The 26,668-nt window shown below is 38.3% G+C and overlaps 1 protein-coding gene across 3 annotated transcripts in view; it reads left to right on the top strand.

The window, feature by feature from the left end:
- The window catches only part of NUP62CL (nucleoporin 62 C-terminal like), an 84,772-nt gene that overhangs the window by 23,059 nt on the left and 35,045 nt on the right, over positions 1–26,668 (top strand). For 2 of the 3 annotated variants that reach the window (XR_009257006.1, XM_058713026.1), the window contains exons 2-4: positions 12,765–12,869; positions 14,395–14,493; positions 20,049–20,208. Coding sequence is in view for 2 of the 3 variants with exons in the window: in XM_058713026.1 (XP_058569009.1) it covers positions 12,812–12,869; positions 14,395–14,493; positions 20,049–20,208 (317 nt within the window). In the remaining variant the exon portion in view is untranslated. The remainder of the gene's footprint in view (positions 1–12,764; positions 12,870–14,394; positions 14,494–20,048; positions 20,209–26,668) is intronic. The other variant, XM_058713027.1, reaches the window with a different exon arrangement.

Here is a 26,668-nt window from a genome sequence, read left to right as displayed (position 1 = left end):
TGTCTTATTAGTCTGCCCCTTTCCTTGTCTTTCGTCTACAGAGCAGGCTTTTATTGGGGCTTTTATGTGGGGAGTGGGGAGTGGTCTATATCCATTGGTATTTCTGGGCTGCTAGCCTATTCAACTCCAAGCCTGGGAAATACAAGGCAAAAAGAAAACCTGTGGAACTCACCATCATATCATTCCTTGGGTCTCAGGATCCTTTTCTGGTTTGCCTTCTCACCACTTTTTAGGGTCTTCTTATGTTTGTTTTATATATAATATTTAGTTGAATAAGTGGTTTTTACTTGAGTAAGGAAAAGGACCTGCATCCCATTTTCCTGGAAAGGAAGTCCCAAAGAATTTAATTTGTATATTGTCACATCTCTTATTCTTCTGAGTTCCTCTCTCTGGACAAATAGGCCTTTTCCGTCTCAAGATCCTTAAATTTTGTAGTTTTATTACAGTTTATATTTTTAGGAATCTTATTTTTTTTCTAAGTGATTAGTGAGTTCAACCATTATATTTCATTAAATAGCCATTCTTTTCCTATTGATTTGAGATGCGGACTTCCACATACAGCAAATTATTATATATGATTAGTTCTGCTTCTGGACTTCCTATTCTGTTCTATTGATTTGCCCTTTATTGTTCTAATATCACCATTTTAGTTATTGTAGCAGGTCCCGCTATCTTGTAGCATAAGTCTACCTTTCCCAATTCTGTTGAAAACATTCTTGGCTATTTTCTATGGCCAACAACTGGTTAAAATAGTTGGCATTTTCTTATGTTTCTTAAATATCAAGGAATTAAGGCTGGTTTGGGTATCCTTATAGCACTGGATGGAGAAAATTATATTGAACCCTTCCTCTAGTCCAGTGGTTCTCAGCTGGAGATGACTTGTCCCCTCTCCTAGGGGATATTTGGCAATGCCTGAAGACATTTTTGGTTGTTGAGACTGGGGAGGTACTACTGGCACCTAGTGGGTAGAGCCCAGGGATGCTGCTTTTGACCTTGATTGACCTTGAAAATAAAAGAGCCAGTTATTTTGCTAGCAAAATGGATTTGTTTGAATAGAGGAGGAATTGCAATTTGGGACAAGCAGGCTACAGCAAAACCATAGGCAAGTCTGGAGAACAAAGGAGAAAAAAGCTCTTTTAGAGAAAAGGGGGGAGTTGGGAGGGACTGTTGTAAACAAGAAGTCCACTGGAGTAAATTGCGTGTTTGAAGTGTAGTGGCTTTTCTTTGGCTGTGTTGTGACAGTCTCTCATTGGCTGGGCTGTTGCCAAGCAAGGAGAAGATCTTCCTTCTGCTGGCTTAGTAAAAGTCTTTTTCCTATTGGGCCTGCAAAGGGCTGCAAGTGGTATGGTGTGAGAGCTCCCTCTTCTGGCCTCCCAACCCCATTTTAAATGAGGTTTCCTTTATTCAGAGTCACACTGCAAAATATCCTGCAGTGCACATAAAAGAAAATCTCGTGTCCCCTACACTCAACACTTCTGACACCAAATACGGGGGGGGGGGGGGTGTTCTTCCCACACCAACGAATTCTCCAACTCTCTGGACACCAGCTGTGTTCCCTACATTCAGTTTATGATACTCATTACCTGGAGTTATCACAGATCAAATATTTCAAGGGCTCAGTCCCACGGAACTGACCACTACCTCAGATTCCAATTGTGAGTCCTAGGTTGTCACGTGTACTTCTGACCTACTGCCTAGAAGTTGGAGATTCCCATGACTCCCTCCTTGGGTTGATAATTTGCTAGAACAGCTCACAGAACACTGGAAAACACTTTACTTACAGTTACTGGTTTATTATAAATGATACAACATAGGAAATAGGGGAAGGTATGGGGGCGCGGCCCAGATCTTCCTTGTCTTCTCCAGGTGTTGTCACCCTTTTAGCAACCTCCATGTTTTCACTAACTTGGAATATCTCCATACCCCTTCATTTAGGGTTTCAATGGAAGTTCTATTATGTAGGCGTGATTGATTCAATCATCAGCCAATGATGATTGAACTCCATCTTCAGCCCCTCCCATTTCCGGAGGTGAGAAGGTGGGGTAAAAGTTCTAGCTGCAGTCAGTTGGTTGGTTTCTCTGTTAACCAGCTGCTCATCATTAAGGGCTCTTTAAAGTTCACCTTATTAAGGGGCACCTGGGTGGTTCAGTTGATTTAGCATCTGACTTCAGCTCAGGTCATGATCTCAGAGTTCTTGGGTCCCAGCCCAGAGTCGGGCTCTGTGCTGACAACTCAGAGCCTGGATCCTGCTTCCGATTCTGTGTCTCCCTCTCTTTCTGCTCCTCCCCCACTCACACTTTGTCTCTCTCAAAAATAAATAAACATTAAAAAATAAAAATAAAATAAAGTTCACCTCATTAATGTAAATCAAGTGTAGTTGTATAGGCTTGGTAATAAATAACCAGGGGGTCCTTTCACCTATATTACTTCTGGAGCTATTTCATGAACTGGGGACAAAAACCAAATATTATAACGAAAGATGTTTCTATCACTTTTATCACTTAGGAAATTACAAGGGTTTTAGGATCTGTCCAGGAAAGGGGACACAGACCAAATGTACATTTTATTAAAAAAAATGTTTATTTAATTTATTTTGAGAGAGCACGCGAGCGGGGGTAGGGGTGGGGGATGCAGCACAGAGAGAGGAAGAGAGAGAGAATCCCAAGCAGGCTCAGCGCTGTCAGCACAGAGCCTGATGCAGGGCTTGAACCAAAAGATCATGACCTGAGCTGAAATCGAGAGTTGGACGCTCAACCAACAGAGCCACCCAGGCACCTCTGTACATTTCTTATTATATCTCAGCATGGGCTAGTCTTCCACAATGAAGAATTACCTGGCCCCAAATGTCAGTGATGCCACGTTGAAAAACCCTGCTCTAGTTCTATGATTAGGAAAATAAGACTGTCTCTTAAATCCTTTTTTATTTAAGAGTAGGACTCCTATAACTTAAAAGCAAATCATATTAGACGGTATTTTCTTCCTTAGTTACCTCTGGGTATGTGATTTAAGGTCAGGCCCTGAAATTATGCCAGTACCTGAGACAAAAGATTAGGATTTTAAAATATTGGCATATATCAAGTGCAATTTAAATTAGTACTAGTGAAGAAGTTTCAGTAATATGGCCAGGTGTAAATACAAAACTCAATAGTGTTCCCATGTTTAAGCAATAGTAGTTGGTAAATACATATAATGGGAAAAGGTCCCATTAACAATTTCAACCAAAAATTCAAAATGCCCAGCAATAAACATTTGAAATGTGCATGACCTATTTGAAGATAACTCCAAAATTCTACTGAGGAATATAATAGAAGACATGAATAAGTGAAGAGACCCACTGAATGCACAGACTCGATATATAAAAATGTCATGTATCTCCAAATTAACCTACACATTTAATGTAATTCTTATAAAACCACAATGGGAATTGTTAAAAAACAAAACTCAACCGAGTAAAATTTGAAGAGGTAATTGGCATTTTAAGCGATTCATGAATTGGGCAACATCCCATCTAGCAAGTAGAGAGATTTTTCACGAAATTCTACAAAATGGAAGGTTTTTATGGGAAGGAGGGTGGGGCAAGAAGTTATTAGCAAAAGAAAAGAGAGGATTGTTTCTGGCTGCGTGTCTTTCGGCTGCAAGGGGGCTGCAAGGGAACAGCAGGGTTTTTTTGTTTGTTTGTTTGTTTTTTATCATGCAGATTACCTCCCTAGTACTGATCAGGAAATTTCAGATTGATTTTTAAAAGGTCACCTTTCTGGAATAGGTTGAAACTATAATGATGTTGTGGTTTCCTGTGGTGGGGGACAAATGACTCCCAAATTGGGCTTTTTTTAAATAGAAATTTGGAGGGAGGGAAAGGAAAAGAGGGACTTGACTAGAGTCTAAAGTTTAAATGGGGGAATAAATGCATGAGACTAGTCAAGTCTTTTGTTTTTTAAGGAAAAGTAATGATGGGGAGTACTTGTAGGAAAATACATGAAAATGTATGTTAAGTTTATTCTCTTCCTGTAAATTTAAAACATTGTGTAATATAAAAGCACATGACTTCTAGTGCTATAATTGAAATTTTCTTGTGGAACAGTGATAGAAAAATTAGTGAAAAATTTTAAAGTATAGAAATAAATCTGGGTCTATGAAGATGACATTTTCAAATCTGTGGGGAGAGAGGATGGGGTAGTGAGTAAATGAATTGCAGTACCTGACTAGCCAGGTGATTTGGGGGATTTTTTGCCTAAAAAGATTGTTGAAAAGAAAACCACAGGTCCAAAATGGTGTCACTTAGGTTAAGACCCCAAATCAATAAGCCAGGGCTTAATACCTAATCTAACTGCTGTTTCAACCTCCCCCAGAAATATTAAGTCTTAACTGGTCAGTCAGGAATTTTCTTTTTTTTTCTTTTTTTTTTTTTCCACGTTTTTATTTATTTTTGGGACAGAGAGAGACAGAGCATGAACGGGGGAGGGACAGAGAGAGAGGGAGACACAGAATCGGAAACAGGCTCCAGGCTCTGAGCCATCAGCCCAGAGCCTGACGCGGGGCTGGAACTCACGGACCGTGAGATCGTGACCTGGCTGAAGTCGGACGCTTAACCGACTGCGCCACCCAGGCGCCCCAGGAATTTTCTGATAAGCACTGATGAGGTTATCTGTCACTTGGGCCCTCTACATCCCCCAAAAGAAGATGAGGTCATCTGCATAATAAGATCCCCTGCTCTTCCCCCTAAAAGAAGGTGATCCTGCCTGAAACAATTCTTTCTTTTCTTTTGCTTATAACTTTCTTGACACATCCTTCTTGGTATAAAAAACAAAAAAATTATTTTGTATAATTCCCACGAGCTAGATGAGATACTGCCCGATTCATGAATCATTTAATAAAGTCAGCTAGATCTTCAGATTTACTCTGTTGAATTTTGTTGTTGGTTTTTTTTTTTTAACAAGATCAACCAAAAGAAATACTAGGTGAATTAAAGGTAGAAAATGAAGTCATAAACATTTAAAAAAACACAGATATAAATATGACAATATGTGTTATGCCCAGAATTCGTGATCCCCAAAGACCACCAGGGAGCCGAGTCCGATGCAAAAGCAAAAGAGCCTTTATTCGAGCTAGCTCGAGCTCAATCCCCTACCTGTACCGAGGCAGCGGTGAGATACCAGGGAGAGAGAGCGAGTTTCAAAAGCACAAAGGTTTTATAGGGGTCTAGGGGCAGTTGGTAATGGCTGTGGCCTCAGCTGATTGGCTGGGGAAGGGTCGGAGTCCTGTTACGCATGTCGCTGGGCGTGTTTTGATCAGGAAGTTTGAACGGGTGAGCGGGAGGTTACTCAAGGGGAGGAGGAGGCATGGTCTGAGGTTTCTGCGATTTTCCCGGAAAGGGGGCCATGTCGGGGACATAGTCACTCAAGGTGGAGGACACAGAACAAGATGGAGTCGGCCGGCGTAGGCCCGCCCCTTCATATGTAAACAGTATTTCTTGGGTTGGGGAAAGGACTTTTATTTATGTATAATTTAAAAATATGTACTATGTTCAGGCAAATGGTTCAAAAAGAAGACTATAAATAGTCGCCCATCTACCCTGTATTACCCCCACCTCCTCTACTCCCTGGATTCAGCTGACCACTGTAATTGTATATATCCTTTCAGAATTTATTCATGGATTTGCTAGCAAATAAACAAATATATTCTTAGCCCTCTACCTTTATTTTTTCTACATAAATGATAGCATACACAGTGTTCTATGCCTTCCTTTTTAAACTTACAAACTTTATACACTTACTTTAAACATTTTGGGGATCTTTTCACATCAATCAGTATATGGATAGCTCCCTCAGTATTTTTTTTTAAGTTTTATTTATTTATTTTGAGAGAGAGAGAATGCACATGCACACGTTGGGGAGGGGCAGAGAGAGAGAGAGAGAGAGAGAGAGAGAGAGAGAGAGAGAGAATCGCAAGCAGATTCTGTGCTGTCAGTACAGAGCCTGACGTGGGGCTCAAACTCACAAACCATGAGATCAGGACCTGAGCCTAAACCAAGAAGCAGATGCTTAACTGACTGAGGGTGCTCCTCTCTCAGTATTTTTTGTAGCATCATAGAATTCCATGGTCTAGATGTGCTATAATTTATTTAGTCCCTTGCTGATGGGCATATAGGTTGTTTCTTCATTTGCTAATACAGTGGATGAAATGGCTATCACTTTACATGTCATTTTACAGGTGTGCAAGTACATCTTTGCAGATAAATTTTGAGAAGTATTATTGGTTCAAAAGATAGATTCATTTGGAATTTTCAAAACATTGGCCACTTGTTGGGGCGCCTGGGTGGCTCAGTTGGTTAGGCATCCAACTTTGGCTTGGGTCATGATCTCATGGTTTGTGAGTTCGAGCCCCACGTGGGGCTCTGTGCTGACAGCTCACAGCCTTGAGCCTGCTTCGGGTTCTATGTTTCTCTCTCTCTCTGCCCCTCCCTTGCTTGCACTCTGTCTCTCTGTGTCTCTCAAAAATAAATAAACATTTAAAAAAAATTAAAAAAACAAAAACACAAAAAAATTGGCCAATTGTTTTCCATAGGGGTTATACCGATTTACACCCCCATTAGGAACCTCAGAGGCTGCTTGTTTGTCCACAGTGTCCTTAACAGAGTGTATTACTAGGTATTTTTTTTTTTAATTTCTTCCCATCTGTCTGGTGAAATTGTTCTCAATAGTTATAATTTGTGATTTTCTCCTAAAAATGAGGTTGATGGGGCACCTGGGTGGCTCAGTCAGTTGAGCATCCAGCTTCGGCTCGGGTCATGATCTCACGGTTTGTGAGTTCCTTCAAGCCCGGCGTCGGGCTCTGTGATAACAGCTCAGAGCCTGGAGCCTGTTTCAGATTCTGTGTCTCCCTCTCTCTCTGCTCCTCCCCTGCTCATGCTCTGCCTCTCTCTCTCTCTCTCTCTCTCAAAAATAAACATTGAAAAAATAAAAATGAGGTTGAACACTTTTTATATGTTTAAGAGGGAAAGCCTTTTGAAACATAATATGGAGATATAAACCATAAAGGAAAAAACATGATGGAAATATTTGAATACATAAAAAACAAAAACAAAATCAAGAAACAAATGACAAACTGGGGCTGGGAAATTTTTGCAACACTTGACTAAATAGCCTTGATACACACTTCAATAATAAGACAATAGTCTTTTTTTTTTTTTTCAACTCATGAATATTTTATTTATTTATTTATTTATTTATTTATTTTATTTTTATTTATTATTTATATTTTTTATTTAATTCAGCAATTTTATTTTTTATTTTTTATTTTATTTTTTTTTTATTTATTTTTTTTATTTATTTTTTAATATATGAAATTTACTGTCAAATTGGTTTCCATACAACACCCAGTGCTCATCCCAAAAGGTGCCCTCCTCAATACCCATCACCCACCCTGCCCTCCCTCCCACCCCCCATCAACCCTCAGTTTGTTCTCAGTTTTTAACAGTCTCTTATGCTTTGGCTCTCTCCCACTCTAACCTCTTTTTTTTTTTTTTTTCCCTTCCCCTCCCCCATGGGTTTCTGTTACGTTTCTCAGGATCCACATAAGAGTGAAACCATATGGTATCTGTCTTTCTCTGTATGGCTTATTTCACTTAGCATCACACTCTCCAGTTCCATCCACGTTGCTACAAAAGGCCATATTTCATTCTTTCTCATTGCCACGTAGTATTCCATTGTGTATATAAACCACAATTTCTTTATCCATTCATCAGTTGATGGACATTTAGGCTCTTTCCATAATTTGGCGATTGTTGAGAGTGCTGCTATAAACATTGGGGTACAAGTGCCCCTATGCATCAGTACTCCTGTATCCCTTGGATAAATTCCTAGCAGTGCTATTGCTGGGTCATAGGGTAGGTCTATTTTTAATTTTCTGAGGAACCTCCACACTGCTTTCCAGAGCGGCTGCACCAATTTGCATTCCCACCAACAGTGCAAGAGGGTTCCCGTCTCTCCACATCCTCTCCAGCATCTATAGTCTCCTGATTTCTTCATTTTGGCCACTCTGACTGGCGTGAGGTGATATCTGAGTGTGGTTTTGATTTGTATTTCCCTGATGAGGAGCGACGTTGAACATCTTTTCATGTGCCTGTTGGCCATCCGGATGTCAATAAGACAATAGTCTTAATGAGAAAATGAGTAGATGACATGAATGGGCAATTTCAAATGAGGAAATTAAAGTAGCCATTAAGCTCATAATAAAAATTTAGCCTCACCTGTCGGTAATGAATTATAAATATTAAAACACCTTTGCTGTAAAATTGATCATCTCTTTAAAAGTATACTATATGCGTGCTTCTTCTAAATGAAACATGGGGATTTTCCACAGTACACATTTTAAATAGTCAAAGGTATGTGGTAATGTTCCCAATTCCTCCCCAGCATCTCCCTGTCCTCTTCACCCTCAAAGGCGCTAGATCTTTTGGATAGCAGGATCTTATGCTATATATTGCCACGAGTTGCTCAACAGTTGGATGTAGGCAACAACAGACTCAAGTACAGTTACTTATTGAGTACTTTCTCCTTTTGAAGAGGAAATAGAATGTGTGTAATTGTATATTGGAATCTGGAAAAAGTGAGTTCAGTTCAGCAGAAGCTTTAATTGAGCACTTACTACCATGTGCCATGTACAATGATCTAGAATGAGGATGAAAAAGATAAACTTTGTTTTTGGTTAACCAGTGAATTTCATTTGTGTCTTTATGTACTTAATTTCTTTAGCTTTATTTTTTCTTAATTTTTTTAATGTTTATTATATTTGAGAGAGAGAGAGACAGAGAGCAAGCAGGGGAGGGGCAGAGAGAGAGAAGCAGGCTCCAGGCTCTGAGCTGCCTGCCAGCACAGAGCCCAATCGATGCAGGGCTCGAACTCACAGACCGCAAGATCATGACCTGAGCTGAAGTCGGCCACTTAACCGACTGAGCCACCAGGCGCCCTAGCTTTATTTTTTATATACTTTTTTATCTGAAATTTTATTTTATTTATTTTTTATTTGAAATTTTAAAGCAAGTGGCAGGTAATCTGTTTTCTGAAACTATCCCAGACTTCTTTTTTATTATTTTCACAGTTTTATTATTATGTAATTCACATGCTGTGTAATTTACCCATTTAAAATGTACAATTGATTACTTTTTCGTATATTTACTGCGTGGTGCAGTCATTACCACAGTTTTAGAATATTTTCATCACCCTTTAAAGAAACTATATACCCATGAGCAGACACTATCCATTCCTCCCTTCTGCCAGTCCCTGACAACCACTAATCTGCTTTCTGGCTCTAGATTCCCCTATTCTGGACATTTCATACAAAAGGAATCATAAAATATGTGATCTTTTGTGATTAGCTTCTTTTACTCAGCATAAATTTTTAAGGGCTCATCCATGTTTTAGCATATATCAGTGCTCCTTTTCCTTTTTATGGCCAAATAAAATTCCATTGTATGGATGTACCATATTTTATTCATCCATTCGTCAGTTGATGTTCATTTGTGTTGTTTCCACATTTTGCCAATTATGAAAAATGCTGCTATGAACATTCACATACATGTGTTTTTGTGTGGATATATGTTTTCATTTCTTTTGTGTAGATACCTAGGAATGGAATTACTGGGTCATATGGTAAGTCTATGCTTAACACATTGAAGAAGTGTGAGGCAGCTTTCCAGAGTGGCTGTACCATTTTACATCCCCACCAGCATTGTATAAGGTTTCCAATTTCTCGTCATCCTCACCGACACTTGATTTTATCTGACTTTTTGATTTATAGCCATTTTAGTCCATTTGAAGTGGAATCTCATTGTGGTTTTGATTTTCAATACCCCAATGACTAATGACAGTGAATTTGTTTTCATGTGTTAGATGGCCATTTGGATCAGCAACTTTGCATCTTTCTGACCATTCTTTTGTAGTCACATCTCCCACTGCCCACAGCCTGGAAATAATCTCTATTTTTAAGGATTTATGTCATTAGATTTTGCTTACCTGGATAATCCAGGATAATCTCCCTATCTTAAGGTACTAAACCTTAATCACGTCTATAAAGACCTTTTTGTCATGTAAGGTAATATGTCTGTAGGCCCTGGGTATTAGGATGTGGCTATGGTTGGGGACCATTTTTCTGTCTACTACATCATCTTAACAATACTAAATCTTCTGATCCACAAACCTGAGATCTTTCCATTTATTTAGGATGTCTTTAATTTCTTACAATGATGTTTTATCTTTTCCTGGGTATAAGTCTTGTACTTCTTTTGTTAGATATGTTCCTAAGTATTTTTTGAGTGATTATAAGTGGAATTGCATTCTTAATTTCATTTGTGGATTGTTCATTGCTAGTATATAGAATTGGAATTCATTTTTCTTTTTTAAAATTTTTTTAATGTTTATTTTTGAGAGAGAGAGACAGTGTTAGTGGGGGAGGGCAGAGAGAGAAGGGAGACACTGAATCTGAAACAGGCTGCAGGCTCTGAGCTGTCTGCAACATAGAGCCTGACATGGGGCTTGAACTCATGAGCCATGAGATCATGACCTGAGCCAAAGTCAGATGCTTAACCGACTGAACCACCCAGGTGCCCCTGTAATTCATTTTTCTTTTTTTAAAAAAAAATTTTTTTTTCAACGTTTTTTTTTATTTATTTATTTTTGGGACAGAGAGAGACAGAGCATGAACGGGGGAGGGGCAGAGAGAGAGGGAGACACAGAATCGGAAACAGGCTCCAGGCTCCGAGCCATCAGCCCAGAGCCTGACGCGGGGCTCGAACTCACGGACCGCGAGATCGTGACCTGGCTGAAGTCGGACGCTTAACCGACTGCGCCACCCAGGCGCCCCTGTAATTCATTTTTCTATGTTGATCTTGATTCCTGCAGATTTGCTGAACTTGTTTATTGTTCTAATAGATTTTGTTTGTGGCTCCTTTAGAATTTTCTGTAATCATGATCATGTTACCTGTAAATAGATATAGGTCTATTTCTTTTTTTTTTTATCTGGATGCCATTTATTTTGTTTTCTTGCCTAATTGTCCTGGCTAGAACTTCCAATGTATTGTTGGTAAGAGCAGACATCCTTAGTTTGTTCTTCATGATAGTGGGAAAGTATGCAGTCTTTCACCATTAAATATGATATTAGCTGTGGGTTTTTCATGAATGCTCTTTATCATGTTAAAGAAATTCCCTTCTCTTCCTAGTTTGTTGAACCTTGCATCATGAAGCTGTGTTCGATTTTCTCAAATGCTTTTTCTGCTTCTATTGAGAGGACCCTTTTTTTATAGCATAATTGAAGTATAATTCACATATCTTAAAATGCACCCTTTTAAAGTATTCAATTCAACGTTTCTAAAATATATTCATTGAGTGTGCAACCATTACCACTATGTAATTCCAGAATATTTTCATCACCCCCCAAACAAACCGGGTACCCATTAGCAGTCAGACCTTATTACCCCCTCCTCCTAGCTCTTGGCATCCACTAGTCTACTTTCTCTCTATGGATTTGCCTATTCTGGACATTTCATATAAATGGAATCATACATTATGTGGCCTTTTGTGTCTGGCTCCTTTCACTTAGGTTACTATTTTCAAGATTCATCCAAGGTGTAGCATGTATGAGTATTAATTCTTCTGATCTCAGGAGGAGGCCTCTTCAACCTTCTCTTTCCCTAGTTACCTCTGGTAAACTAACTAGTCTACAGCCTAAATCTTGGTCTCCTGAAGGTACTTGCTTCCTCTTAATTAAATTTTTTTTTTTTGAGAGAGAGAATCTTTTGGCTTGAATTTCCTCACATTCTTTTTCAAATAAAGTCAATTCTTTTGGGGATAGCTTGGGAACTCTCTTTTTATGGGCCGCCTTTACCCTTGGCCAGAATCTTTGAAACATTGCTTTGGGTGCTGTGCAGTGACAGTTTCCTCTGATCTTGCTTATCTCTTCAGGTGTGGAAGCTCAGCCCTATAAGTGAGCTGGGGAAAGGCAGTCAGGGTAAGGGTGATGGGGCTCCAATATTCTCAACTTGATGTGCCTGGTGTAGAGCCTCTGCCCTATGAATGAGGGCTGACCTAAGGAAGGGAGTCCCTCAACTCTTGGCTGTACTTGCCAGGAATTTCAGCCCATTAAATCTGCTTCAACCCATTAAATCTGCATTGGAGGTGATATGTTGGCTGCTTGCCCTCCCCAATGAAATGCTTTGTCTCTTGTTTGGGAGCCTGGGCCAGTCTTATTGGCAGCTCCTGCCTGGAGTGTGGCTTCCTTCAGGGTGAGGATGGGGATGGAGAAGAAGTGGATTGTGGGTCATATGCCAGACTTTCACTGGTATTACTGAGTCTTAGCAGATTTTCTTGAGTAAATGTTCTTTATTTGCTGTATACCTGTAGGACAATTTCCCGAGATTTCAACATTTTATTATTATTTTTTTTTCTTTTTTACCAGTTATGGTTGTTTCACTGGGGAATATAGGTCCGTAGGACTTCTTATGTTGCAGCTCTGGAGGAGGATCCCCCTCTTCCATAAAGTGGAATTTCTTTGTTATGATGGTGCTAGAAGACTGGCTGTACTCAGTATTACTAATAAACTATTTTTTTTAATCAGGCTGTTATTGTGTTTTATTTTATTAGATTTCAGAGTATCTGATTTTCCTTGCTCTGTTTCAGTTTCTCCATATAAATGAACCTTGTTATAATGGTGTTTTGCTTTTTAAAAATTGCTCAGTGACATATTTTTCTGCTCATGACTTTGATTTTTAGGTTCGGCTTCAGCATCGACTGCTGACGCCACTGCTCGTTCAAGCACCATGCTGTTTACTTCAGTGTCAGATGCTTCTACCTCCACTGTTGCTTCTGGGTTCTCATGTAAGTTACTGGTTGCAGAGAAAAGCCTGGTATTTCGCATCAGGCAACTTCGCTTAATTTGCCAATATAAGCTATGGATCTCTTGCATCTCATAAATTATCATTATGCTTGAACCCATCTGTAACTGCTGATATCAATAGTAGCTTTGCTTAAGAACCCAATTGTCATGGCTTTAGCTGTGAATTTTATGTTAACATGATTATTCCAGCTTAAAGTGATAATTTTAAGCATATAATTCATTAACATTGTAATGTTTTGAAACAACTTCTTGAAGCTAATGGGAATAGTAAGAGTGGGAGTTTTGCCAAGTATGTCTGAAAGAGAAGTCTTATTATCCATGTGAATAAGATAAAATGGGAAATGAATGTTGGAGCTTTGCTATAATGTATTCTTGCAGATAGACCAGTTTTGTGGTCCTTATGCTTTACCTATCAGAAGAGATAGATGACAAAAGGACCAGTTTGCGGTTTTAATTGACACCGTGTGATGTCTTGTGGCTTCTCTCCTTGAAGAGGAACATCTGGATGTGTAGAGCTGAGAAGTGGGATATTAATTATCTTGTAACCCCAACTTCTTTGCTATGTATCTTCCATTAGTACAGTAACAACAAATGTTGAGTAATTCTTTTTTTACAGGTCCATATAAACTGACTCTGCTTGCAAGATATATTCACAGTGCCATGACATTTATCATTAGACTTTGTTATTGTAACCCTAGCTGTAATATGCCCTCCATCCCCCACCCCTCTCCCCCGCAGCCCTGTTATAGCAAGATTGTCGCCATTCCTAGGAATAAAACTTGCCAGGAAATGCTCATGCCTACTTCAGGGTGAGAAATAGTGGTCTGCCATCCCTATCCTCTTGTGAAGTTGGCATAGGTAAACATTAGTTAAAATTGCTGGTTACTACCTGAGTTGTATTTTCTACCAAGTAGACTTCCACTTTTGAGACATGACTGGGATTCTGGAAGCCTTTTGATATCTGTAAGCAATATCCTTCTCCACTACGATAGATTTTGTGAATAAGACCATGTCTGAGGTTAGAACTTATAGTTGTTGCATGAATTCGATTTTCAATCAGAGACTTGCCCTCTGACCTTTGACAGGCTTGTTTTCATTCCTGTCTTTGATGTCCTTGCCTACAAAATGAAAAGAAAGCTCTACCATAGTGTTTGTAAAATTAACTTTAATGAGGTAAAACTTACATATAAAATTAACCTATTTTAAGCATGCAAATCAGTGATTTTAATAAGATTACTGAATTGTGTAACTACCACTAAAACTGTAATCCAGTTTTAGAACATTTCTATCATCCAAATAAGGTCTCTCAGCCCCAGATAACTAATCTATTTTATGTCTCCATAGATTTGCCTTTTCTGAACATTTGTTATAAATGGATTAGCCACAGGTTTTTGGAGTTTAGCCAAAAGTTTGTAAAGGACACTTCAGATGAAAAAGACCCTATATAAATTACTCAGTGTTTTTAAATTAAGGTGTAATAGGTAATCTTTATGTTCTTTTCTGCAGTTGTTTCCCCAACAACTTCGAATGGAGCATTTGGTGGTTTAACTTTGGGATTTGGATTCAAATTTCCTGGAATGGGTGGAGGAGCTCATACTGTATCTAGTAAGATTTTAGAATTATTGGGGTGTGTGATATGTTTGGATGCTCATTGGAAGTATGCTGTATAACAAGCAGTAAGTACATTGCATTCTGTAGTTTTTAGTATCATCTGAGTAAGTTTTGATCATTTCATCATAGTATGCAAAAGGTACACCAGTACTGACGATTGCCAAAGTGTCGTGAGACATCTGATACCGATGATACTAGTCCTTTGATATGACCATACTTAAAGCTGCTATCAAATTCTTGTCAACTTTTCAATTTAAGAATTTTTATTATTGATCATAGTGTTTACATTGACCCAGTAGATTGAGATTGATAGTTATTTTTCCCTAGAACTTAATCTAAGTTTTGACCTGCATTAAAGTTGACCCTATCCTAAAGCTGATTACAAGAGTTTCCATCCTAAATTTATTTCTGCCAGTTAGGAGCCAGTTAGGTTGTAGGTTGAAGAGAACTTGGCCAGTCGTTGCCTTATAGTGAGCGGGGTGGCTAGGAGTCAGTTGCTACTTAAACCTACCATTTAAGTCAGACTCCATTTTAGGAAAGTTTTACTTGTCTTATTTTAAAAGTTTATTTGAGGTGCACCTGGGTGGCTCAGTGGGTTGAGCATCTAACTGCGGTGCAGGTCATGATCTCATAGTTCACGAATTTGAGCCCCACATCCGGCTCGCTGCTTTCAGCATGGAGCCCGCTTCAGATCCTCTGTCCCCACTCTCTTTCTGCACCTCCCCCACTTGTGCTCATTCAAAAAAAATTTTTTTTAAAGTTTACTTGAGGCTGAATGATTCTTTCTTCAAACCTGGCATAAATTAAAAATCAATCTCTTTTAAATTTAAAGAAATTATTCCTAACCAGAGAGGTCCACCATCTATTTATTCTTTTGCATGACTGATACCTACCTGAGTTTCTACTGTGTACTAGGCAACTAGCCAACCTATGAGAGTTGTGAAGGGTGTGTCTTGAGAACTTTAAAAGTTACCATATTTGCAAATAACATAGCCCATAATTTCCCCCTTTAAAATGCTGAACAAAGAACTGATTCTTTCAGCCATGGGTAGAGTCACTGAAATATGAATTTGCATGCGCTTTGAGGACCCTGCCATAACTCATCCCCTCCCTAGCTAGGTCTCAGATTCCTTCCTGCAAACTGGTACCTTTGCTCCTAACCCACCCCTTATCGCCATTGCATCTACCATTACCTTACATGCCCATCTCCCCATCAGATGTCTCAACTTGACACCCTTAACCCAGAGTTAGTTTTTCCCCATACTTACCATTCCTTCTCCCCAAGCATATTTACTTGCTCAGACTTTTCACCTCACAGATCAGCCTTGTAGGGCAGCTTTCAAGTGTCTGTCTGCAAATTTATAGCCATTTGGCATTATTCTCTGCCCTAGGTATAATCAGCAAGTTTTAAGAAAAGCTTGCTTTTTTTTTTTTAATAATAACTGTTTTATTTAAGTTTTTTTTTAATTTTGAGAGAGAGAGATAGTGAGAAAACCAGCACGCAGCATGAGCAGGGGAGGGACAGAGAGAGAGAGAGTGAGAGAGAATCCCAAGCAGGCTCCATGCTGTCAGCACACAGAGCCCAGCGTGGGGCTCGAACCCATGAACCGTGAGACCATGACCTGAGCGGAAACCAAGAGTGGGATGCTCAACTGACTGAATCACCCAGGTGCCCCAAGAAAGCTTGCTTTTTATCAGTCTTATCTTTTGTATGGAAAATGTTTGTTTGGATAGGAAAATCAGATAGTAGGATGTTTTAAAGGATCTTTTCACTATTTTATATAACCATCTTTAAGAACATCAGAATGAGATTTATTTAAATACAAATGTGATAGGCAGTTATGTCTTAGTATTTATAGAACTGTGCTTCCCTTTTACTACACAGATAATGTAAAGATAGCTGCATTTAGTTTAGACCAAAGTCATAACCTACAAAAGCAGACTGTGATGGAACTTTCATTCTCAAATCCATTGCTTTTTTGTGTATGAATTGAAATACTGTTGGCATTTGAGTATTATCTTCTATGCCAGAGCTAATTTATACCTTTTTAAAATACCATAAAAGCTAAGGAACAAAGATAAATACTGTCTTAAAAGGTTAAAATAATCATACCATTTTTTTTGTGACTCAGGATGCTTTTATGTTTAGGCTGACAGGTATTAATTTCCTGAAGGTATCACTCAACATCTTTGTGCAGATATTTTGGTAGTGATGATGCTTGCTTTTCTTTTTATAAAAATCATACACACACACGGATGTGCGTGTGTGTGTGTGTGTGTGTGTGTGTGTGTGTACATATATCACTGTCTCTAGAAAGGATAGTTTGGTATTTATCTTTCCAGCCTTTTTTTCCAAACACATACAAACACACATTGAATTTATTTGTTTTGCAAAAATGGGATAATTATGCACACACACACATATAATCCTACAATTATTTTTCTTATATATCATCTTTGCACATCTGTCCATGTCAGGAAATACAGATTACTTTCTTTAATGCTTATTTATTTTTTTTGAGAGAGAGAGAGAGACAGCATGAGCAGGGAAGGGGCAGAGAAAAAGGGAGACAAAGAATCTGAAGTAGGCTGTCAGCACAGAGCCCGACGTGGGGCTTGAACCCACAAACCGTGAGATCATGACCTGAGCTGAGGCCAGACACTTCACCGACTGAGCCACCCAGGTGCCCCAAAACAGATTACTATTTTTTTTGAAAAAAATCTTTGGGTGAAGAAAAGCTTTATAAGAAGGACTCTTTCTTTTTCTTAATTGCTTTTCTGTTTTTCTGTTTGAACTAATCAATACAGGAGGGGTCTTGATAGTGTCATTAAGTTTCAGTATTTCTGGGGAAGGATTTATTTTCAGATAAGATTTTTATTCTCAGGTGAAAATTATGATGACATATGATTGTAAATAATGCCACATGGGATCCAGTCTGTAATCTTCTCAAGTGTTTGGAGTGATAAGTGACCCCAGGGATCCTTTGTGACTGGATATGGTCTTTCCTTGTGGTGTTCATTCCACCCTCAGAAAGGCTAACACAAAAAATGGGGAAATTATTTTAAGGATTCTTGTGGCCAAAAGGGAAATGGAATCTTTTGAAATCTAACACAGGTATTGTCCTGGCACTGAACTTGAAAGAAATCAGAATTTAAGAGTTGTTCTAAAGGCAACTTTTAGGGACCTCCTGAATCTGTTGCATAAACATAATTCAGCTCTTCTCCCTTAGTCTACCCTTACTTTTTTAAACTTTCCATTGGTTTCCTTACCTCTTTTTATACCTTACAATTTTAGCTTATCCTTTTAATATTTTTTACATGTTTATTTTTGAGAGAGAGAGGGAGACAGAGCACGAGCATGGGAGGGCAGAGAGAGAGAGGGAGACACAGAATCCAAAGCAGGTTCCAGGCTCTGAGCTGCCAGCATGGAGCCTGATGTGGGGCTTGAACTCATGAACCACAAGATCGTGACCTGAGCCGAAGTTGAACGCTTAACTGACTGAGCCACTCAGGCACCCCAATTTTAGCTTATTCTTAATTTTGGCTTGCTCAGACTCCTTAATTCTACTTCATGTGTGACCTCTGTAGGTCCTTTCAATCCGCCTCTGCCTATAGTCTGATGTTTTCTACACTTTTGGAAATACTTCCAAATTTCTGCTTAAAGTCTGATTCTTTCCATATTTTTGGAAATATTTCCATATTTCTACCTATAGTCTGATTCTTTCCATAGTTATAAATTTTTGAAAATGAGATGCTGACCTATTTTATCCTTGCTTGGCTAGAGTTTTCTATGCCAGACCCTTGTATAAGCTGCCAGTAGTATATGGGATGGATACCGTACTTCAGATGCCCACCCTTGTCCCAATTGACTGTGAATCAGGAGCAAAGGACAGAATTCTTGGAATAAAGAAGGAATATCTGAGCTTGGCCCCTCAGCAGGAACAGAGTAGGCCAGTTTCCCTCAGTATAGGCTGTGAATATTTTGTCAGGCACCATGATTTATGTATTTATCTAATACAGCCACTAACCTGAAAATACTGCTAATTGGGAAAGCAGGGATAATGTAAAACAAACAATTGTGTACATGTGTTATAATATATTTTTATAACAAATTTCTTTTTACAAAGCATCATCTATTACTTTAGATGTACTGAGAACATTTGAAAATACAGAGAACCAAAAAGAAGAAAAGAGAACATTTTCAGGTCCCACCAGGCACAGTTTTCTGTGAATTGTTCTTTAAGTGCTCAGTGTGTAGGAAAAACTAAAAGTGCTATAGAAGTTTCAGAAAACCAAGGGATAATGGTGGAGTGGAAGAGAAGTGGGTGACAAATACCAGGAAGGAAGAATTTGAGTTAGGCCATGAAGTATATTGAGGATTTCATCTAGAGAGGGCTGGGAATTCTAGTAGGGGTGCAATAGGAAAAGACACATAGAAGTGAGGTCTGGGCTGTAGATGAAACTTTGAGAGACTTTTATTTATTAGACTGGCAAAGATATATGCCTAGTATGGGCTATAATGTAGAGAAACAGGTGCTCTCCCCTATTGATAGAAATGTAAATTGGCAAAATCTTTTTGGTTGGGCAGTTTGGCAAGATGTATTAAAACTCACGGCATTCTGACCCTTTGATCCAGCAATTTCATTTCTAGGAATTAATTACACAGATCTATTCATGTAGGTGTACAAAAGTATAGATGTACAGAGTTTGTATAAGATTGCAATTATTCTTCCCTTGAAAGTTTAGTAGAATTTGCCAGCGAAGTCATCTGGGTCTGGAAGGTTTTTTTATGGGAAGAGCTTTGAGGATTGATTCAATTTCTTTAATGGTTACAGGTCTGGTTAAGTTGTAAATTTTATTTTTCTACAAATATATCCAGGATTTTTAATTTTTGGCAGAAGAGATAACCCAGATATCTGGCCTGCTGTATATCACTTCATATTATAACAATGTTAAGTGCAAATCCATACAACTTTGAGTTCATATTCACATTTAAAAAAAAATGCTTCTGTAGGGGCACCTGCGTGACTCAGTTGACTAAGGGTCCAACTTAGGCTTAGGTCCTGATCTCGTGGTTCCCAAGTTCGAGCCCTGCGTCGGGCTCTGTGCTGACAGCTTGGAGCCTGGAGCCTGCTTCCAATTCTGTGTCTCCCTCTGTCTCTGCCCCTCCCCTGCTCACACTCTGTGCCTCTCTCTCTCTCAAAAATAAATAAAAAAATTTTTCAAAAAATAAAAAAATGGGGCCCCTGGGTGGCTCAGTCAATTGAGCGTTCGACTTTGGCTCAGGTCATGATCTTGAGGTTCGTGACTTTGGGCCCCGCGTCAGGCTCTGTGCAGACTAGCTCAGAGCCTGGAGCCTGCTTTGGATTCTGTGTCTCCCCCCTCTCTCTGCCTTCCCTTGCTCGTGCTCTGTCTCTCTTGCTCTTGAAAATAAAATAAAAAATTAAAAAATTAATAAATAAAAATAAATGCTTCTATAGTTTTTATCCTGAATGATCAAGGACTAAATAAGTCTCTCATTTCTTGATAACACACATTTTATTTTCCAGCTACAGCATCAACAACGACCACCACCACTGTCACTACTACCACTACGACTACCACAACCACCAGTGGCTTTACTTTGAATCTAAGATCACTGGCATCAGCTGGGATTAATAGCATTGTTCCAGTCGGTATTAATTCCATACCTTTTACTTCGACTGTTAAGTAAGCCTGTTTATTTGAAAATTTGTGTGAATTTCATTTTATTTATCATGTACAAAGTATAGTTTGCTTATATAGCTGTAGAATAGTGTTTGAATTTTAGGTAAATTACTCCGTCAAAGGAGCAGATAAAGGATTTCTGTAGCTTCATAAATTGAACAATTAACAACATGCCTTTGTCTTATTACCATTATAATACTATTATTACTATTACTAATAATAGCTAACATTTGTTGTGCAATTACTAAATATTTAGCAATGTGACAATGCTTTACAAACATCATATCATTTAATCTTCCCAATAACCCTATGAGGTAGGCACTATTTTGTTCCCATTTTATAGATGAGAAAACTGGAGCACATACAAATTTTATAATCCGCCCCTGTTGTACACTTGATAATGGTTGAGCGAGGATTAAAATTCAGCCAGTTGAGTTCCAGAACCTATAATCTTAGAATCTATACCATGTCCCTCTCTAACTGTTTGGGGTTTTTTAATTTTTTTTTTAATTTTTTTAACGTTTATTTATTTTTGAGACAGAGACAGAGCATGAACGGGGGAAGGTCAGAGAGAGAGGAAGACAAAGAATCTGAAACAGGCTCCAGGCTCTGAGCTGTCAGCACAGAGCCCGACGCGGGGCTCGAACTCACGGACCGCGAGATCATGACCTGAGCTGAAGTCAGATGCTCAACTGACTGAGCCACCCAGGCACCCCTTGTTTGGGTTTTTAAATTAAAGTTTTATTTGGAGACCACTGTAGATTCACATGTACTTCTAGGCAAGAATACAAAAAATTCTTTGTGTCCTTTACCTAGTATGCCCTGATAATAACATCTTGCTATGCTAGAGGTACAGTATCACATCCAGGATATTGGCATTGATATAGTCAAGGTACAGAACAGTTCCATCAGCACAAGGATCCTTTCTGTTGCCCTTTTATAGCCACACTCACTACCTTCCCCTCCTTTTCGTGACCCTGTGCAATAAGGAATCTATTCTCCATTTCTATAACCTTGACATTTAAAGAAATGTTATACAGGGGCGCCTGGGTGGCGCAGTCGGTTAAGCGTCCGACTTCAGCCAGGTCACGATCTCGCGGTCCGTGAGTTCGAGCCCCGCGTCAGGCTCTGGGCTGATGGCTCGGAGCCTGGAGCCTGTTTCCGATTCTGTGTCTCCCTCTCTCTCTGTCCCTCCCCCGTTCATGCTCTGTCTCTCTCTGTCCCAAAAATAAATAAAAAAAAAATTAAAAAAAAAATGTTATACAAATGAATCATATATTATGTGATCTTTAAGGATTGTTTTGTTTTTCTAGTCATAATTCCTTAAGATAAGGTTGTCATGTGTGTCAGTACTTTCTTCCTTTTGATTTCTGAGAAGTAGTCCATGGTATTGTGGATGAACTATAATTGAACTATTCACTTGTTGATGGACACCTAGGTTGTTTCCAGTTTCTGGCAGTTATAAATAAATCTGTGAGGAACATTTGTGTACAGGTTTTTTCTTGTGAGTGTAAGTCTCATTTCTCTGGGATCAATGCCCAGAGTGCAGTTACTGAGTGGTGTGGTTGTTGTGTGTTTATTTATTTTTTTTAATATATTGCCAAGTTCTTTTCCCGAGTGGCTGTGCCATCTTACACACCGAACAACAATGTGTAAGGGACCCAGCTTGTCTGCATTATCACCAGGATCTGATGTTGTCACTATTTTTTTATTTTAACCCTTCTAATAGATGTGAAATAATATCTCGTTGCAGTTTTAATTTGCATTTCCCTGATGACTGGTGATGTTGAACATCTTTTCATGTGTTTCTCTGCCATCAGCATGTCTGTCTTTGATGATGTGTCTGTTCATGTCATGTCTTGTCCATTTTCTACTTGAATTTCTTTTTTTATTTTCAAGTATTGAGAGTTTTTTAAATTCTAGATTCAGTTTTTTTTCAGATATGTAGTTTATAAATATTTTCTCTAACTCTGTAACTTGCCTTTTCATCTCTTTAACTGGGAGTTTTGCTGAATAAAAACTTTTATTGATGAGGTCTAGTTTTTTCTTTAATGGACCGTGTTTTAATATCAAGTTTAAGAACTCTTTGCCTAACCTTAGATCCCAAAGATTCTCAGTTTTTTCTAAAAGTTTTACAGTTTTACATTTTACATTTAAATCAGGATCCATTTTGTGTTAATTTTTCTGTAAAGTGTGAGGTTTAGAGTAAGGTTCATTTTCTTTTTTTGTCTGTGGATGTCCGATTTTTCCAACAGCATTTGTTGAAAGGGAGTCTTCAGCTTCCTCCACTGAATTGCTTTCACATCTTTGTCAAAAATCAGTTGGACATATTTGTGTCAAATGTTTTCTCTGCCTCAATTGGTACAATATTTTAGGATTTTTCTTCTTTAGCATAATGATATGGTGAATGACATTGATTGATTTTCAATTTTTTTTAATGTTTATTTATTTTGAGAGAGAGAGACAGAGCAGAGAGCTAGGGAGACAGAATCAGAAGCAGGCTCCAGGCTCTGAGCTGTCAGCACAGTACCCTATGCGGGGCTCAAACTCATATTACTTAAGCTGAAGTCAGATGCTCAACCCACTGAACCACCTAGGCGCCCCACATTGATTGATTTTCAAATGTTGAACCAGCTTCACAAATGTAGGATAAATCCCACTTGGTCATGGTGTATAATTGTTTTATACTTTTCTGGATTAGTTTGCTAGTATTTTGCTTGACGACTTTTCTATTAAGTTCTTGAGAGATACTGGTCTGTAGTTTTGTTTTCTTTCATTTTTATTTTGTTTTTGGTTTTGATATGTGGATTATGCTAGCCACATAAAATGATCTGAGAAGTAACTTTTTTATAGAAGGAATTGTGTAAAATTGTGTAACAGATTGTGTTTATTGAATGTTCGGCAGAATTCTTTAGTGAAACCTCTGGGCCTGTATATTTCTTTTGCAGGAGCTTTTAAATTACAAATTAATTTCTTTGCTGGTTTTAGGACTACTCAGGTTATCTGTTCATCTTTCATGAGTTTTAGTAGTGTGTGGTTTTCATTTGGTCTGTTTTTCTAAGTTGTCAAATTTATGAGTATGAAGTTTGTAGTATTTCCTTCTTGTGCTTTTAATAGCTTTTTCAATTCTTATGTTGGTGACCTATACCTTTCTTTTATCAATTTTATTCATCTTTTTCCAAAGAAGTAGCTTTGGGGGCACATGGGTGGCTCAGTCAGTTAAGCATCCAACTTTGGCTCAGGTTAGGATCTCACGGTTCACGAGTTCAAGCCCCGTGTCAGGCTCTGTGCTTCAGATTCTGTGTCTCCCTGTCTCTCTGCCCCTCTCCCACTCGAGCTCGCTCCCTCTCTCAGAAATAAATAAAAATATTAAACAAATTTTTTAATTAAAAAAATAGCTTTTGTTTTATTGATTGATTATTCTCTATTGTTTTCATTGTCAATTTCAGTGATATCTACTATTTATTATTTCTTTCTCTCTGTGGTGAGTTCATATTGCCCTTTTTCTGGTTTCTTGAGTAATGAACATAAATTATTGATTTGAGACCTTTCTTTTTTCCTAATGTAAGCATTAAATGCTCTAAATATCCTCACCATTGCATTAGCTGTGTACCACATACTCTATTATGTTTTATTTTTATTTTCATTCAATTCTGTCTACTTTTCAGATTACCTTTGTGAATTACTCTTTGGCCCATAGATTATTTAGAAGTATGTTGTTTAATTTCCAAGTGCTTGGAGATTTTATTTTCTTTCTATATCAATTTCTAGTTTTGATTCCATTATAGTTGGAGAGCATGCTCTGTATGACTTCAGTCCTTTTATATTTGTTCAGGTTTGTTTTATGATGAAGATACAGTCTTTCTTTTTTTAATGTTTATTTTGAGAAAGAGAGGAAGAGAGAGAGCCAGAGCATATGCATGCGTGCACGCAAGTGGGGAGAGGGGCAGAGAGAGAGATGGGGAGAGAGAATCCCAAGCAGGCTCCACATTGTCAACAAGGATCCTGAGGTGAGGCTTGAACTCATGAACCATGAGATCATGACCTGAGCTGAAACCAAGAGTTGGATGCTTAACCAACTGAGCCACCCACGCACCCTGAAGATCTAGTCTTTTTTGGTGAAATGTTCCATGGGCACCTGGAAATTGTGTTCTCTGCTATTGGGAGGAGTGTTTTATGTATGATGATTAGATCCTGCTTTGTTGTATTTTCAGATCTGTATCCTTGCAGCTTTCCTCTCTAAAGCTCCTTTCAGTCGTGGAGAGTGGCTTTTTAAAGTCCTCAACAGGAATTGTGGGTTTGTCTGTTTCTCCCTTTAGCTCTATCAATTTTGCTTTTGTGTATTTTGAGGTTCTGCTGTTGGTTGCCTTACACATTTAGGATTGTTGGCCTTCCCTGGTGCTTTGGTTCCTTTATCATTATGCGACGTCCCTCTTTGGTCATTTTCTTTGTTCTAAATTGACTTCATCTGTTATTAATATAGCCATTAAAATTAATCTTGCATGTACATCTTTTTCCATCGTTTTACTTTCAGCCTATTTGTGTCTTTATATTTGAAGTGAGTTTCTTGTGGATAGCACATTGATGGGTCATAATTTTTATCCACTCTGCCAATTTCTGCCTTTTTGTTGGTATATTTAGCACATCTACATTTAAGCTAATTATCGGTATGTTTGGGCTTAAGTTTGCCATTTTATTATTTGTCTTTTGTTTGCTACTTCTGTTTTTGTTTTTCTTTGTTTTGTAATTTCCCTGTGGGATATTAAGACCTTTTTTAGGGTTCTATTTTGCTCTTTTTTTTAATGTTTATTTATTTTTGAGAGAAAGAGAGAGAGACAGAGCATGAACATGGGAGGGGTAGAGAGAGAAGGAGACACAGAATCCAAAGCAAGCTCCAGGCTCTGAGCTGTCAGCACAGAGCCTGAAGTAGGGCTTGAACTCACGAACCATGAGATCATGACCTGAGCCGAAGTCAGACGCTTAACAGACTGAGCCACCCAGGCGCCCCTTGTTCTATTTTTATAGTGTTTCTGAGTGTATTGCTTTGTCTAATTTTCTTAGTAGTTGCTCTAAGTGTTACAGTATACATATGTAACTTATAATGGTCTAGTCATGTTGACATTTTACCACTTTGGTAATTCCATGTAGCTCCCTTTACTCTTATCTTTTAAGTTTGTCTCAAGTTTTTCCCCCATGTACACTGAACACCACATTATGTGGTGTTATACTTTTTACTTCAGCCATCAAATATGATTTTTAAAATTCATGAGAAGTAGGATAGTCTTATATTTACCCTTTTTGTTGATTATGACATTTTTTCCTTTATGAAGTTCCAAAGCTGCCTTCTGTTTTCGTTTCTTTTGTTTGTTTGTTTGTGTTTAGCCAGTTTTCTTTTTTCTTTGTTTTTTATTTATTTATTTATTTATTTATTTATTTATTTATTTATTTATTTTTGAGAGAGAGAGAAAGTATGAGTGGGGGAGGAGCAGAGAGAGAGAGGAGAGGGAGAGAATCCCAAGCAGGCTCTGCACTGTCAGCATAGAGCTGATGTGGGGCTCGAACTCACAAACCGTGAGATCATGACCTGAGCTGAAGTTGGATGCTCAACTGACTGAACCACCCAGGTGCCCCCAGTTTAGCCAATTTTCAAGAGTAGGTTTGCCAGCGACAAAAAAACTTGCAAGGGAATATCTTTATTTTCCTTTCATTTCTGAAGGACATTTTCACCAGATAGAGAAGTTGTGGTCAACAGTTTTTTTTTTTTCTTTCTGTACTTGAAAAATGTTGTGACACTTCCATTTAGCTTCCATGGTTTAAGATGAGAAATCTGCTGTCATTTGAATTGGTATTACCTTTTAAGTAATGTGTTATTTCTCTCTGGCTACCTTCAAGATTTTTTTCTTTCTTTATCTTTAGTTTTCAGAAATTTAAGTATTAGGTGTCTTAGTGCACATTTCTTTGAATTACTCACTTTGGGGTTTGCTCAGCATCTTGAATCTGTAGATTTATATCATTTGCCAAATTTGGGAAGTTTTCACCTTTATTTTACAGAATACTTTTTCAGTCCCATACTGTCTTTTCCTCTCTAATCTATCATACTCCAATGATACAAATGTTACCACTTTAATTGTTGTCCTTTGGGTTCTTTAGATTTTTTTTTTAATTTTTGTGTCTCTTTTCTCTTTGCTGTTCTGAAAATTCTATTGATCTACTCTCAAGTTTGCTGATTCTATCCTTGGTCGTCTTCACTCTACTATTAAACCCTTCACGTGAGCTTTTTATTTCCTTTATTTTAGTTTACAATTCTATAATTTCCATTCAATTGCTTTTTTATAACTTCAGTTTCCTTGCTGAGATTTTCTCTTTTTCTTTTGTTTCTAGAGAATTCATAATTGCTTGTTTGGAGCATTTTTCGATGGTTGCTTTACAATTCTTTTCAGAGAATGCCAACATCTGACACCTC

The sequence above is a fragment of the Neofelis nebulosa genome, chromosome X (assembly GCF_028018385.1).
Source record: "Neofelis nebulosa isolate mNeoNeb1 chromosome X, mNeoNeb1.pri, whole genome shotgun sequence".
NCBI classification, from domain to species: domain Eukaryota; kingdom Metazoa; phylum Chordata; class Mammalia; order Carnivora; family Felidae; genus Neofelis; species Neofelis nebulosa.
The sequence above is the reverse complement of the archived record's forward strand: the minus strand, read 5'-3'. Positions and strand labels throughout refer to the sequence as shown.